Raw genomic sequence first — 17,371 nt, 5'->3', positions numbered from 1 at the left:
CTCGAGCCGTGAGTGAGGCTGTTGGAACGTCTTTCCCTGAGATGTGGTTTCACCCATAAGGTAGACGTCACTGAGCTGCAGAAGCAGTCTTGGTTTCCATCTTGGGGTTTTCGGGAACCTCAGTGTGATTCTGAGATAAGGCAATGTTTTGGTCCTGGACAGCTCAAGAGAGACACTGAAAAATTGGAGAGAGTCCAGAGGACCAACAGGATTGGAGAGCCTGGTACATGTTGGAAGGAACTGGATTTATAAAGTTTGGAGAAGATAAGGCTCAAGGGAGTTCCAACCACAGATGTCCAGGTGTTAAAAAAATAAACTAGTTATGGGTAGAATTGGCTTTTGAAGTTTCAGGGTGTGATATGTTTCAATGATCTCAGACCTAGGGGAAGATTAACAAAGCTTGAGGCAAAGGATGTACCACTGATGGTAGGCACAAAGAACACAGAATGTACGGGCCTCGAGGACATTTGATAGAACTCCCAAGGTAAGGAAGAAACTAATAAAGCCGACTTAGCAATTGTGCTGAAATCAGCTCTGACTGGATCGAAGGTAATTCCGGCAGGGGGAGATTGTGACTACCAATTCAAGAAACCCATTGACTCAAAAAAAGAGGAAGACAGAGCATGTGGACTTATTAGCATAAGAAGTGAGGCAATCATTTAACCAACAGAAGATAGAATACTAATTAATTAGTAACTTGTAGCCAATGAACATTAATGCCTTTGCTTGCTAAAATGTATAAAAAATGTTGATAGTCATGGTGCTGTCTTTGTGGCTTTGCCACCCAGTACCCCTTCCTGTGCAGAACTGTAAATAAATCATACACCTTGACTCTGTGTGTGGATTGGCCTCTTGCCCACCAGGTGAAGGAACCTGCTTTGGGACAACAGTTTTCCAGCTCCTGAAAGTGGGATCCCTCTTCACTGGGGTACATAGGACAAGGAGCAATTGGAACACATTTCTTCAGGGGAAATTATTTCCAGGTGTAAGAAAAAATTATTATCCAGTCTAGAAACAATTAGACATTGGAATATATTGCCCAGAGAAGTAGTGGGAGTTTCCTCAACAGAAATATTCAACACTTGGCTTGACAGGGTCCTTGATTTAATGTCTTCCTTTTAAAAGGAAGCCAGCTATCTCTAGAGGTCCTTTCCCAGACTAAAATTTTCTGTAATTCAAATTGTGCCCTCAGCTGATTGTCATGTTGAGATGTGCTACAACATTCTGCTCTCAGAGGAGCTTCCTTCAACTTAATTTGGTTTTGTTTTCATTTCATTGTCTTTCTACTTATGTCAGCTTTCACTCTTACTTCGTCATTACTTTTTTATTTCTGCTTTATGCAAGTTTCCTTTGAAAGATTTCTGAAGAAAGTATCATGTCTTTTTTTCCTTTGCTATTTTTTTTTTGCCTTCAGTACCTTATTTGGAGGGCACATGAGCCTTCCTTGCTCAGTCTCAGAAGCCCACAGGACTCACTTGGGTTCAGTGTGTGCAGATGGGTTGTTTGTGTGTTTGTTTTGTTGTGCATGTACTTGTGGTAAATTAGGCCGTGTATTTATCCCACAACAATCCTTTACTGTTTCTGAGGGTTTGCAGGCATTAAAAGGACATTTAAAACTTCTAGAGATTTATAAAAAAAAATGCAACTTGTTTATTCCAGCTAGTGTGAGGTTGCGTACATGATGACTGAGCACAGCACTGCCACAGCACCACGCTGCAAGTCACAGCACCGCACCATGCAGTGTAGACGTGTGTTAACAGTGTAAGAATTCTATTTGTGTCCAGCATTTTAGAGATCAGCGGCACAAATGGGAGGAAATGCAATTCATCAGTGGGCAAAACTCCTGTTGCTTCACCTCTGCAGGCAGCCAGAGGCCATGCCAAGCAGTGCTTTTCAGCTTTTATGTGTTATGATGCTGGTGAGTCAGATAGGAGCTCTGATGAATTCTCATCAGAGGGAGGAGATTGCCAGGACATAATCTGCTGGAGAAAGAGGGAAGACAGGTTCATCTGCTGGCAGCAGCAGGGAGATGGGAGACCAGACAACGTGTTTGTTGAGTGAACAGAATGGGAACATGGAAGGAGAGGAAGACATGCAGGTGGGAATATGCTTCCTGGAAACAGCAGTCTTGGGCAGGTCAACACACAGGACTAATGTTTTTTACTGGAAATTTGTGCCTGTAGATGAACATGCACATCCAAATGGTTTAGGTTGCTGCACAGCTTAACTATTGAAAAGCATCACAATCTGTCCTTTGCTTTAAATCTTGAACTGGTGGGACCCAATGAACTTCATGAAGAGTTCTGCTGATTTGTATGGTCTCATCTCTCACATTTGGAGTGATTGTCCCAGTTTCTTTGGTACTTCAACTACATTAGCTGTTCTTGAATTGCCAGGAGACTTCTCTGAATCTACAGCTTTTAATTTATACATACTTTCAGCCACAGGTTTTAAATGTACATAGCCAAGTTCCTAGGTTCAAGCAAATCCAAAACTTACCTCCTAAAGTTCTGAAAGCTTCTACAGATTTAGAAGTTGTGCATTGTAATGTGTGGGTATACAATCCTTAACATTATTCCCAGTTTGATTTGGATAACACAGACCCATTTCTGTCAAGTCAGAACAGACTGGGCTTAAAGGTAGCCCTACCCCTTCAAAAAAATCAACAAACTAACCAACAACAACCAAACTACACCCACCCCCCCAAACCCAAACAAACAGGAACCCCAAAACAGCAACAAAACTAAAGACAAATAAAAGGGGCAATTTTTGCTGTTTAGAAAATTAACACATTTTCAAAACAAATGGTTTGAACCTGCTTCTGGAAAAAAATGTTTGAAACAGGGGTCTTCATGTACTTCACTTAAGGTACCTGAGAAGGCACCTGAGAAGGCAGATCTTTCTTTGACAGAGAAGGGGCAGTTCAAGTATTGCCACCAAACTTTCTTGTTCTGTTTCTGCATTCCTTGGCAGATGTCTAGGAAGCTTAGAATCTCCATAACATTGTAAAGTCTCCCTTAGTTTCCCCCACCTGAGATTCTTCTTCTTGATACAAAGAGAAGAGAAGGAGCCAAGAAAAGGAGTAAGGAATGGAACTTTTCCTTCACGTGGACTAACTGCAGTAGTTGTAGCTCCTCCTCTTCCCCAGTGCTCCTTTCCCAGTCCATCTGTTTTGCTGAGTCTCTTTACATTAATGTGAAATATCAAGTGATGAAATTGGACAAAAGACATTTTGTAAACCAATGCTCATGCATTATACTTTTTTCGTTGATTTTATTTTTAATTTATAGCAGACTTTTTAGAATGTAGCATAAGCACAAATACTTTTTTAGAAAATGTACTAACCTGTTCCTTGTAGCAGACATTAATATAGACTGAGATAGAGCAGAAGTCATTAACACTTGCTATTGAAAAAAAAAGGTAAAAAAAAAGCAGAAGCTGTTTTTTATTCAGCACTCCTGCATCAATGGAGTATATGCAGGCAGAGATTCTGAATGGTCCCTAGGATCTGATCCTGCAAGGCACTGAGCAGTGCAGACCTCCTGGAGTCATGGTAGAAGTAAGAGCAGTCAGCCTGTGGTAGCATTTGGACCTTTCAACAATCAACAGTAGCATGAGGCAGAAGAAAATTTGATCTTGTATGGGAAGGGTTGGTTTATCTTTTCACTTACAAAGGTATTCACTTCATTTTTGTATCTTTAAAAGCAAAGGTGAAGCAGAGCCTTGCTCAGTAGCCCAACACACACTGATTTTAAATGAGGGAAGATTCACCCACCTTGGGTTAATCTACTGGCTGTGTATGACTGGAAGTGTCATGTTTCATTCCAACCCCAACGTACAACATATGTATCTGTGTGAGGGACAACTGCTATTGCATCTGTCTGTAGCACTGGTTTAGAACAGAGGGTATAGTTTGGTTTCAGTTAAGATTGAAGTGCTCCCCCACTAACAGTTGGATTACATGCTTTTCTGAAACCAGTTTTCTTCCTAGAGGAGTTTCACATTAAAGCTATAAGATTAGAAAATCATGTGAACATTTTTAAATATTTAAAAACAGTAATAAAAAGGTAATTTCATTTAAAAATAAACACAACATTTGAAGCAGAATAATATTTTAATAAAATTAAATCTAAGTATTCACAAAGCATTATGCACATACAGTACATACTGTATTTAAAGCCTACAGACCTTAAATCATTTTATTCTAATGTAGTCAGCTTTGGACACAAGCTAAGCTTACTCGTTTTGTAATAAGAAAGTTTACAATTGTTCCTGAAAGTGATTTTACATATATACATATATATATATATATATAGTCTATATCTATACTCCTACATATAAGTGTAGGTATATACACATACTTGTGTGTGTGTGTATAAATATATATACACATACATACACACCTATGTACATATATAAAATACACACATGCATACATACAGGAATGTGTGCCTGGTGTATGTGTGTGTTCACATACAGATATACCCTATCCAGGATCATTGGGAGGGGCCAGTCAGTAAAAAGAGGTAACTGCAAACAGCCACCTTACTAATTATAACACAAAAATGTGTGAAGTATTTTTAAATTAAACAGATTGTTAATAATTTGCATTGAACAAAAGGAACACAGTCTTCTGTATTATATAGAAATTAGGTTTATTGCATTTGATTATGTTTGTATGACAGATGAAGAGTACCTGTCTGCTCATCACAGCTAACTTCTATGATGCAATTAAAAAAAAAAAGAAAAACAATACAAAACCCCAAAACCAAAATGTAGTGGAACAAATTATTCAATTAATGCAGTGGATGTGACCTTTGGTGATACTTTCCAGCATGCGGTGGAATTTTCCTGTCTGTTAAAATACTGCCCTACTTCAACTGGTTTGGAAGGAGGCTATTTTCTCTGTCTTAATTGTTTCAAGCCCAGAATACTTGGTTACCTTATTCTTTCTTTAGATTCAGACTAGTTGTGATTTATTATAGAAAGCTCACTGAAAGAAAGATAAATCAGTTTTCAAAAGTGAGCTAAAAGAGGATTTTGCTTGAATTTTAGCTTGGTCAGGTAGGAGTTTTTCTATGTGAATTATTGTTATTGGTCTCCTATTTGCTCTGAAGACATATCCACAATAAAATACTATTTCCATGACAGCAGTAAATGGTAATCTCCATGCAACGTAAACTGTAATTTCAGAACATGCATGTTATTTAAAAAAAATAAAAATTTAAGGTGCCTTGAGAATGCTGGCAGTTTTATATTTGGAACATACAATTAGTGTGTGTATATATATATTTACATCACAACCGCTCAACTTTACCTTACAAGCTTCAGATTTAGGAAAATATACAGTACTTTTGCATATAATGGTATATTCCTTGTAGCCCCTGAGTCAAGTATAGAGGATTTAAATACAAAAAAAAAAAAAAGGAAAAACAGCCATTAAAAGCACTTACATTTTTATGTGAAGTAATAGTATAAAAGTACTATTTCCCAGGAAGACCAGGATCAGAAACATGCCTATGGAGACTCAAGATTCCTACAGTGCTTAGTGAAGATTCTGGCAAGGAAGGGTGCCTAATTGGCGGGAGACAGGGTTTACAGCGCTGTGGGGGCCGCTCTACAGACTGGTCATGTTCTTGGTCTAAAAAAGAAGCCAGGTTGTCTTCTGAGGCTGTGTTCAAATGCACTCCACTTGAGAGGGATTCTTTGGATTTAAGTTTCGATTTTTCAATGTCTAGAAGTTCAGGGCACTGGGAAGGATGAGAAGAAACAAGATGTTAATAATTAAATTGGTCTCTTCCAGGCTCTTGTTCTGTTCAAAATTAGCACATTCAGATAGTTGATAGAAAACCATCTTTGAAAATTAAGCAGTGTTCTGAAATATTTTTATATGGTACTGCATTTGATTTAATGTAATTGAATGCAATTCTGTTGATTAATTGTAGAAGCCTGGATATCTTTTCTTCTCCTCAGACTTCCTCATATAACATCAAGATACACATATGAGCAGCCCTTTCTGAAGGGCTGAGTACTCTTGAGATGCAGCCTAAGAGGATGGATCTCAACATTTTTGAATTTGCAGTTTTGTTTCAGAGCATAACTCCAAAGTTGCTTAATTCTGAACATTCTAACAATTTTGGATTCCAGACTCAGCACTCAGTTCTTCTTCACTTTTAAAGTTGGAATTTGTGTGAAGTGTGCAGTGCACCTGTTGATGTTTGCACGGGTTGGCACACCTCTGTTCAAAGAGAGATATTTGTGTATGTTTTGCGCAGGTACATGCATGGTGGGTTTACACTTCTGAAAACTACTGCTATGTGTTTGCTACCCTGATAATCTTTATGCATGTAAACTGATGCCTTCTGGATGTGTTAAACTTACTGTGCCCATATGTGTCCCAGCATACATATGAGCTACACAGCCAAGCACACTGGATTTGCTAATTGTATGCTATATGACTGATTTAGGATTCCTAGACATTCAGAAACCTGTTTGGAAATAATAAGCCACATCTCTAAGTTGTTAAACTTCAGTAATCCTGAACAAATTTGGAAAATTATCAAATTTTACCTGAAAAGAACTGGAATGGAAAATGTGTATTGGGAAACACAGCTATGTCATGCCTCTGTATGTTTGTATTTCCAGCACCAGTGAGGGACTGGACACAAGAACGGGTTTAGCCCCTCACAATTCCATATGTGTATAAGCATTATGCTGCAGCTGCATCAGCTGGACTTGTCTGGTCTGTACCTTGAGGAAAACACAGTCATGCTTCTTCTCAGGACTTCATGAATGGGACCTATGGTAGATGAACCCATGCAGGCAGGTCTGATGCTTGGAATGTCTTTGTGTCTTAGAGCTGTGTCTAATATCTACCTTTTCTGCTAACTTATGTGGAGAGCATGTTAATAAAGGAAATCAGTCTGATTTTGATATGAATCTCTACAACCCTCATAGAAAATTTGGCCTCTGAAACTGTGGTGTCTAAGCTCCCTGTGCAGGTGTTAGCTCAAAGTAATAATTTCATATTTAAACTAGTGAACAAGCACCTAGATTGGTGTGGATTTCTTCCATCATAAGATAAAAAGACTAGCAAACCTCTTTTAATCTTATTGTACATATACTTACCTGAGATGAAGGACTGAAACTTCTGTCTGTTTTAATGGATGCTGCAGGCTGAAGCTTTTGTATCACCCGAACTGTTGGCTGTTGATACTCTGCCCCTGCAGTCACCATGCTATAGGCAGGTGGAATGAGTGCTGACTGCCTTTGTAGAAGCTGCAGGATGGTTTGGATATCAGCAGTCATTTGGGATTCAAGCCTAGAGAAGTAATACGAGATCAGTTAACTCATAGCCAGGAGTGGGAATATTTTAACATACTGATTACAGAGGCATTCAAGAGGGCCCTGCAGTTTACCAATAAAACTACTGGTTGTTGTGGCATGACGATGTCTTAAACAGGAGAGAACAGTAGAGGGAGTACTGAGCCCTTCCAAAGCTTCTGGTTCTTCCTTTCCTTTGTAGGACATACCTGCATACTTGTTTCCCATGTTTTTGCAATGTTAAGAATGACTTCATTAATGTGCCTTATGTTTGCAACTGGACCACTGTATCTGGTTGAAATGAAGTGAAATAAATGTATTCTTTTCATTGTAACTGAATTGATTTGTACTGGCTGAACACGAGACACTATTTCTGATGCATCTGACAATTAATTCTGACATTCCCATTGCTAATACAACACACTGAAATAAGCAGAAACTACATTTGTTTTTCCACAGTTAGAAAATGAAAGATAATTTCAAGATCATTAAAAAATCCGACTGTCCCAGTCTCTTTACTGTGAAAATTTATTCAAACTTATTCAGGCCTCAGTTAATGTCAGGATTTTGGATGTTCAAATTTTGTAGCTTTTTATTCTTTTTTTTCCCTCTTCATAAATTTGTATATGACTTCTGAAACACTTGAGCTGCTTGTGTTGTTCATACTTACAATTCCATGACACTGAAATGATTTTCAAATGGCCTTGCCAAGATCTGTGACTGACTCAGGAATAGGTAATGCCTATTGTGCCTCCCCAGCTGCTGGAAGGCTACAGCATGCACTGACAGACTGTAATGCAGATATACAATTGTCTGTAGTGCAACTCAACTTCTGACAGAGTAAACAAATCTTTGTCAGCTGCCTTCAGTGTTGTGAATGTTACTCCTTGGGCTCCCTGCAGCAGCAGAATTGATTCTGTACTGTCAGATTTTTGCTTTTACCAGGTGCTTCACTGTTGTCCTTTTTATCATGTTGGAATTGTCCATTGCCTGTGTAGAAAAGTGTCTGTGAAATTATTCTGAAAGGTGTGCCCAAAAGATATTTAGGATGCTGTTTGTTTCTTTATCGGGAGAAACTGGTTTTGCGGCATCAGCTCTCAGAAAAAAAGGTGCAAACTGAGACTATCTTGGAGTCAATTGTGCTCTACTTGCCCTCTTGTTCATCTCCCCTGGGTTCTTTGCTACTTGCAAATATGCTGTTCTCACACAAGCATGGTGCTGATGCCACAGGGCGATATACTGCAGTAGCAGCAGTATGCTACCATAGAGAGAGCTTCCATCTGCTAAACCTGGGTCTTAAAATCTCAGTGAATAAAAGGTGGCGTTGGAGGATGTGTATCCATGACTGTCTTTGACTTTGAATTAACTCTAAAATTGCTCCCTGCTTACTTTGTTAGCACTTGATGGAAGTTTTTTGGTATTACAAATCAAAGAGTACCTATTAATCATCATTGCATATAAAACTTCAGTTTCCATTCCCCCAAATTTAAAACAAATCCATGTTATGCCACCCAAATAAACAGGAGAACGTTAGATGCTTGGCCCATAGTTTCCATGAAATTCCAATTGCTTAAAGAAGAGAAACAGACATAGCTCTAGGGACATATTTGTTGTATAGTGGCTTTCCAGCCCTCTATGTCTATTAATAATTGCTATGTCAAGACTCTAACTCGGCATGGAAGAGTTCAGGGAGAAGTGACCGTGCTTTTTAGTTCGGCAGGTCAGATCTGACATAGGCAGGAAAGAATAATGCCTGTTATATTCATAGAAGACCCAGCAAGGCCCAAAATCCTGAGAGCATGAAAACTTTAAAAACATGAAAAGAGTTAAGAATAAAATTTTTTAATAAAACATATAACAATTTAGTTCTTAGTTTATCAGTAACAATGATATTTTCTCACAGAAGAAAATACTGAGAACTGGCATGAAAATTTGATAAAACTATGGGTAAATTTCATAAAACTATGGGTAAATTTGAGATATAACTTCAGTTTTGAGAGCTTAAGATTTCAGGGAAGGAAATGTAACCAAAAGACTATGTGCTGTTGATGGGGAGCCTGCAGCTTTTTAGTTATGTGACATTTACAGTTACTTAGTTTACTTGACTTTATTGCAATTAGAAATTACATCAATTTAGGCTTATGTGTTAAAAACTGTCTTTTAAAATGTACTATATAGTATTCAGAAATGAAAAATATTATGGTTTGATTGATGAAGGAAGCAATATGCAGTTAACCTGACTTTAAACTGATTGCTAAAATATACAGCACAGAATGCCATTGAAGAACTACTAAAGTATAATTAGGGCCAAGTGCATGTCATAGTATTTGTCATGGAAACATATTGAAAGTAATGGAATTGCAGAGTTAAAATAATAAAAAACCCACTGTCCTGAGCATAGGGCAATTTAAAATTAAATGAAATTACATGGTAAATTACAGTGTAGGATGGATCAAAATTCTGTAATCATATTTTTAAGATGTTCTAAGCTATAGTGCTTAGCTGCCAGCATGACTAGTATATCAGTATTAAGCAAAGGTAATATTGGATTCTGACAAAGAAAACATTATTTTTCTGTCGTAAGAGATATAAGTATTTTGCCTGTGCATACTCCTATGTTTTATTATAGATTGCAAAAAAAGTTAATGCGTCAAAAAGGGAATTTATCTGCAATGCATTTTTAAAAGCATGCATCTGGTGTACTTTGGGTTTCCAGGAAAGAAAAGTTACTTCAGATATTGAAGCTACTGAAAATTACAATTTTGTAGACATGTGAATATCTGGTGTCCCTGCCCACAGCAGCAGAGTTGGAAATAGATGGTTTTTAAGGTCCCTTCAAACCCAAACAATTCTATGATTCTATGATCTAGGAACAGCATTCTGGATGAGGTGAGATTTAGATTTAACAATTTTAGTTGCCTCAGTACAACAAGTACAAGTGCCTACAGCTTCCTGGTTAAAAACAGATGGTTTCCCAAACAGTTGATCAAGGAAAAAGGCTTTCCTGCAAGGCAATTCAGAGTAGCTAATAGGTGTACTAAGAGGTAAGAAACAGGAATATCTTGGCAATAAATTAAAAATTGTATACCCAGAATTCCCAGAATCAGGTTTTCCAAGAATCTGGAAAATATAACTTAGTTGATATCTAGGTTCCTCAGGATATATATATAGACAACAAAGTGATATTCTAATCAGACATATTTTTGTATTTTTGAGCTTCTGAAGATCTCAATGCTTTTAGAAATTTCCTGCACAAACTCATTCCTTCTGTAGCATCATCAATATCAGTTGTATTATGTAGTCTTTTACACATATGTTTCTTCTGGTCCTATCTCTGTTTTTACCTGTTGAGTTGTTCTTGAAGTAAATCTAATCGGTTCTCCACTTCCCCATATATGAAATCACTTTCAGTTTCACAGATCCCCCATGTAACATGGGGTAATGCTGGTTGAACTGGGGAGTCCTGGTACTCCTGGATGTTCTCCTGCTCCCAGTTTCTTTTATCGGTGATATCTGATGAAAGACAAAACATATAAAAATAGAGGTTTGTAAACATACTGTTAGAGAGGGGTTGGCATTTCTCAAGCACTCACTTATTCGTGTGTCTCAAAACCTTGAAAGTCAAATTGGTACATTGGTACACTGACAGAACAACTCTCTTTGTTTCTTACTTCTATTTAAGGAATGAAAAGTGGTCACATTCATGCAAGCATTTTCAAGCTGTAGATAAACAAGCAGCTTTGTCTGGTCCACGTCATCAGAGTTCTGCCACTGAATGTCTCCTCTTCCTTTAGTTTTATTTCTATTATTTTATTGATGAATCTGGAATTTTCTCGAGTTTTTTTTTTTTAGCAATTTGTTATTTACTGAAATTAGAAATATTTGTTCTAACCTAAATGCATTAAATAATGTACCTGAATGTCTTTGATTGCGTGTTTCAGAGGCCTGACTAAGCCTCTTCTCTTGAATGAACTATTGAGGTGTATTTACTGTTTAGCTTTTTGATGTAAAAGACTTGCTTCATTGCATTTACAGCGCTGGGCATGTGTTACAGTGCATTGGAATGCTCCCTCTAGAGAAAGGGGCCAGGCCTCAGCCAGCTGTCTTTCTTACTAATAACCGTAGCACTACTTGTCTTAACAAGGTTGGTGAAGTGCAATATGTTTTCTCTGAGACAGGGCCCATTGAATGCAGCTCATATTGCTTGCAAAAGGGTACTGGTTACTTTCAGAAAGGAAATTGATTTTCATTGATGTAGCTTTTAACATCACTACTCTCCAAGCCAATCCTTACGTCACTGTGTAAAGCATGTCTCCGATACTCTTATGGTACTGTAGGGTGAAAGGTGTCTGTTAATTTCATTTAATTATTTGGGACTTCTAAAAGAATGAAATATTGAGCATTGCTGGGTCAGTCAGAGATCATTTTAATATTAAATGAAGGTTCATGTAAATAATATTTTTTTTTCTTTCACCTCCCCTCCCCGTTTGAACTGCACATAAAATTTTGGATTAAGATAGAGAAAAAAAATATTTCAAGTTAAAAAAAATCCCAGTTACATTATTAGGATTTTACTCAGCGTTTCAGCTATATGCTGAATTTAATTACCTTTCTAAGTCTTGTATATTTCATACACAATATATTAAGTATTTAAAAACACTCTTTGTATGAGTAATTTATATTTTGTCTCCAGCTCCTTGTAAGAAAAATGATGATGACTACTCTTGGTCTCACCCTGTATCTGCTGTGCTCAAATTCCATCCCTCTTGACCCTCCCAATTCTTGGATCTCTGTGATAAGGCACTTCACGGTAGCACCAAACAGAACTCCTTCCTTTTGCTCGGACTTCTGGTTTGAGCTATTTCTCCTTCCTCTTTCAATTTGCTTAATTTATATCTCTGGGGATTTATTAATTAGTTTACATTCTTGGCTCTGTGCCATTTCTCCTGTTCACCAGGGTGGTGAAAGGTTACACATCGTTTATCATGGGATATACTAGTTGCACTTATCAGATCACTTACCACTGTGAGCTTTGCAGAGCCCACAAGTGACATATTAGGTTGAACAGTGTTTTTTCTACAGCTCTCCCTGCCGCTCTGAGCCTTTGTTTATTTTGAGTGAATCTGTCATGTGAACAGTCAAAAATTGCCCAGTGCCACTCATTTTACTCTGTGATTAAAAAGGCTGTTTAACACCTGCTCAATGCAACTCTCTTTAGAGTTGTATTTGTAGTTATTTAACTATATGAAGTTATAGAACATATAAAAGTTCCTACTGTGCTCAGGCTGCTGCCTCAGCATACAGCTGGACAAAAATCCTTGACTGCTTATAAGGCATCAGCAGTCAGATTTGAATCCCACATCAGTCCTTGAATGGTTTTTTCAGAACTTCTCCTAACTCTTCTCTTGGCACTGCACGCTGATAACTCAGCATAGGTTACATTCACTTCATGCTCGTGAAGTTTTTCTAAGCAACCATATCAGCCAGACCCATGTTTCAAAGAAAAGAGAAAAACACCACAGTGTGGATGACATGTAAGAGCTTTGTCTATATGCTAATAGCTAATCCTTTTCAAGCATATCTTTTAGCAGTGTTGCTCTAAGTGAAGAGAAATGAAAAAAAAAAAAAAAAGTGCCTGCTCAGATTTAGGATTTCAAGTAGATTTAACCAGGAAGGGGAGTGCTCACTACATGACTCCAAGTGGAAGGGGAGACTTCCGTTTTTTTTTTATTTTTATTTTTTTTTAATCAGAGAGAGGTAGTTGTTGCATTATCTGATCTTTGGTTAGCAGGTGGTAGCAGGTTTCCTGGAGCTGTAGAGAGTGTTTGAATTTCATCTGACATGACCTATAACTGATTTTATGTGCCAGGCAGAAGGAAGGGGAAAGAGATTTCATCTTGGCTACACAGAAACCTGTTCAGCTTCTGAGCCACTTAAGCCAACAGAAGGAAAGAGATAAAGGGTGTCACAGAAGCATGTAATTTGGTTTTAGGAAGCACACATGGCACAATTTACAGTGTCCAAGTAAAAGTTGGAAAGCTCTCAGCAAACCGAAGAAAGCAGATTATGACAAATTCAGGGGTACAATTTCAAATAATGGGTTTAGATGCAATGGATGTGATAAATCTGGTGGAATTATAAGCGGTGAATTTCAGGAGCATTTTGCTGTTTATAATTTCCTGTAAAAATCAAGATGTTGATTATTTTTCACAATAAATCATTCAATAAAATCACAGATTTTCAATGCTATGGTTATCCCAGGCAAATCACAGCTATTTTTTTGTCCCAGAATATGTATTTGGAGACTATTCTAATAGACATTCAATTTGTGACAAAGCAAATGAATTGGTACTGAAATCACAACATAAGATCACGCACTGTAAGCAAGGTAATACACTATAAAATATGATATTGTACTGATCTAAGTGTCTTTTCAGGTACTTCCAGATACATAATTAACCCCAGAAAAGCCTGGCAGCAGTTGCAACTTTGTAATCTACTATGGACTTCCAGGGGTTGAAGAATCTTAGACTGAGAGCTAAATCAATAAATGTATAATAACTAGGTTCACTTGAACAATTCAAGAATCAATCTTATAGCCCAAATAATGACCAAACAAAAATAGCATTTTTCCTTAACATATAGCTAACCACTACAGAAAAATTATCAGGTCTTCAAAAAAGAGCCATATATTTTATTTTAGGATTATGAGAGAGATGTTTATACTGTTTCTGCCCACATTATACAATACATTATTAATAGTCTTTCCATTCATTGAATTAATGACAAAAGCTTAAACCAAAACAAAACATAATTAAATATGTATCAGTCACAGTGGTAATGAATTGGAGTAGCTTTATACAAATGAATTTATATCCAAGATTTATAAGGTACCATAATATATGAGGACACATACAAGCAGAGTCTATTTCACTATTTCACTATGTTTGTAACTGCTTTTATGGTAAATTATAATAAATCTCTAATTAATAGCAGGAATAAGAATTTAGTTTAAAATTTATATCAGTCAAAGCTAATCATATTGACCTTGAAGTTTCTATGAAAGCTTCAAGAAAGCTCATTACCCTTCATACACATTACTAGAAGTGCTAAATTATAAAGTGGAAAAAAGAATATGGCCTTAATCAAAATACATAACCTTTATATATGCTAAATTTAGCTCAAATAAAATCTGCAATAGGTTGCCTTGGAAAACGTTGCTATAGCTGCAAGGACACATTTCTGGCTATTGGTAGGGGAAAGGTAAGCTTTCCAATTGCAATATGTATGCAACAAGTTTATGTGGTGTAGATTTATAGAGCCTTAACTTGAGGAGACCAGACTTCACATATTCATACCTCTGAAATGTAAAAATCATTGTTTGGTCTGATCAGTCATTAGGTTTATTTAAAATGATAGTCCAAAAGTCTAAAGTTTATGGAATGGTGGTTAAATGGGTAACTTGCCTCAATGGAAACTGCTGGAGGAAACAGCATTAAACAATAAATATGTAATTCTTCCCTTCAGACTGAAAAAATTACAAATGAACTTGCAGCAGTTTTTAAATTGTATATTAATCCAGAGGTTTTTTTGTTAATTTCTTTGCACATTGCTGAGAAAATTAATATTTTAGTATATTAGATGTAATTTTAATTATGTGATTTAACTCCATGTAAAAGTGTCTGAGGTTGCTTAATAGCTTCTGATCATTTGTCATATACAAAAGCTCAAATCTTTATTCTTGTGTGTTACTTATGGAAGCCAGGATTTGCTCTCTGTGATGTAATGGCACTGTAACCAACATGTGCAGCAAAATGGGATGGCATTCTTTCAAGCTTTTATGATTTTTTTTCACTCAATTTTTGTTGTGTCTTGTCAATGTCATGAATGAAACTAGTTACTTGAAATCATTTTTTTGGTGCATGTGCAACACTCACTAGGTTTATCTTGCTCTTCAGAATTTTTTACTGTCATCCAATCTTGGCACATTAAACACCCTTTGAGAGATTCTTTACTACTTTGTGTGCAGTTTTCATCCTTGGGCACTCAGTGAAGACCAGTAAGAGTGGACAATTTTAAAGAGTTTGTTTAAATTACTTTCCTAAGGTAATTCAGTTACAAGATGATTTATTAAAAAAACGTTGAATGACATTTTAGAGGTTCTGTAATACAGTCCCAGAGCCACTACATTAATGCTCTTGAAAAATAATGATTTTTTATCTAAAATGCTTTTTCTCAAGCTTTTAGGAAACACAAAAATAAATATTATGCAAAGCATCATTAAACCATTCAGAAAATTATTTTGGTAAATCAGAATAAAAGAGATGTTTGCTCAAATTTTACAAAATAGCAACAGATGGATTACCTTTGCAAGAATTGCTTCTTTTGTTAATAAGAATTTCTTCTGTGTCATTATCCATTTCTTCAAAGTCCATCTCTGTGGTTTTCTCTGTTACAGATGGGTAATCAGCTATCCCAGAGAACAGGGGCTTTTGCTCATCTTCAATGGAGGACACAAAAGATGATGACCCACTTTTTTTCTCCTCAAAATGTTTCTTAATAGATTGATAATATCTGGTGTCTCCTGAGGGTTCAGGATCACTCTGATCATTCTCTTTGAAATAATCTGTGAAACAGAAATGTGCGTGTACAATAATAAGCAGTTCATGAAATTGTACTCTAGTTTATTGTGGTCTGAGGATGGACATGATTATTATATCAGATAGGAAGTACATCGTCTATTAGAATAAATTACTTTAAAGCCTTTTTTTGATTATTCTATAAGAGGAGATTTAAATTTCCTTTGAAGTCTAGAAGACATTTGCACATATGTAGTAAGGATTCATAGTCTGTAAACCTTAACTCATTTTCCAAAAAGTTGCTTATATCAAAACAACAAAGGTTTTATCCAACAGGGCTCTCCTGTGTACTCTTTTTTTTTCCCAGTAAGGATGAGATTTGAGGAAGCCTTATATTCCAAATTTAAAAAAAAATAAAATATTTCATTCCCTCTTCCAGTTTCTCTCACTGTCAGGCATTTTTCACAGTCTTGACAGGCTAAGAGTCACGTATGTTAGACTTGATATCAGAAATACTTAAGTTACTCTCACATGAGAGCGTCTTTGCTCATTATTCTTTTCCAAGAAGGGAATGCATTAATGTATTAATCTACCACTCATCCCCAAAATTTCTGGGCCCACCTAAATGGAGAACATATTTCTCCACACTTCTTACAGGAGTGATAGGGTAGAGAGAAACCCTGTTGGTACAAAAAGAAGGGAGTTCCTTGTCTGACTGCGGGATTGCCTCAAAACAACTTTCCAAAGCAGCCCAAATTCCTTAACCTTCAGAATTAGTTGCAATTATCTGAATATCTGATCTTTTGAATAAGAAAAGTACACAACATTCTGTAATATATATGGTAGCAGAGTACCAGTCAAGTTGAGAATGAATCTTTCATTAGTCACAATCAAGACCTGTAGTGAGCAATAGCAGATTCAGTTCTCTTAAGAAGTGACAAGTAAGCCTAGATTAAAATAGATACTTTTAAAAACACATTGTGAAAATTAAATAGGATTTAAACCCAAGAACAATCATTTATGAATATAGAGAAGTCTTGATCTCTTTTCGGCATAAACTTGAAGCTAATTTCCAATTCAGTATTTGCTTTTACGTATTTTTAACTGAAATGTCAAGATAATTTCAGTTCTGCTATTTATTTAAAACACATTTTAACAGGGTAGTCTCAACAACATATAAATACTGTAACTAGTTTGCATTAACTTCCTGGGGAGACAGCATGATTTCCCATCTGCTTTGTGCTAATTACTAATCAACATAGCTCTGGAATGTCTGTAGTCTTTACAGCCTACGGCAGTGGCTAATACAACTTTTAGTATATTTCCTGGGTTTCTTCTCTGGTCACTGTAAGGAAATGAAACTGTGGCCTCATCTAATCCTCTTTGCACATAAAAAGAATGCAGTATTTGTAAAGAGCATCCTGCATTTGTGAGCAGTGAGGGCAGGTAATGGCGTACAAAATAAACCC

The 17,371-nt window shown here is 36.6% G+C and overlaps 1 protein-coding gene across 3 annotated transcripts in view; it reads right to left on the bottom strand.

The window, feature by feature from the left end:
- Positions 1-4,641: 4,641 nt before the first annotated feature.
- KCNH7 (potassium voltage-gated channel subfamily H member 7) overlaps positions 4,642-17,371 on the bottom strand; it is a 220,056-nt gene continuing 207,326 nt past the window's right edge. For all 3 annotated transcript variants that reach the window (XM_027678733.1, XM_027678734.1, XM_027678735.1), the window contains 4 exons: positions 15,689-15,949; positions 10,668-10,836; positions 7,129-7,321; positions 4,642-5,750 (listed from right to left, as the gene is read on the bottom strand). In XM_027678733.1, the coding sequence (XP_027534534.1) occupies positions 5,484-5,750; positions 7,129-7,321; positions 10,668-10,836; positions 15,689-15,949 (890 nt within the window). In that variant the 3' untranslated portion in view covers positions 4,642-5,483. The remainder of the gene's footprint in view (positions 5,751-7,128; positions 7,322-10,667; positions 10,837-15,688; positions 15,950-17,371) is intronic.

The sequence above is a fragment of the Neopelma chrysocephalum genome, unplaced genomic scaffold (genome assembly GCF_003984885.1).
Source record: "Neopelma chrysocephalum unplaced genomic scaffold, ASM398488v2 Primary Assembly neopelma1_44, whole genome shotgun sequence".
Taxonomy (NCBI): Eukaryota; Metazoa; Chordata; class Aves; order Passeriformes; family Pipridae; genus Neopelma; species Neopelma chrysocephalum.
The sequence above is the reverse complement of the archived record's forward strand: the minus strand, read 5'-3'. Positions and strand labels throughout refer to the sequence as shown.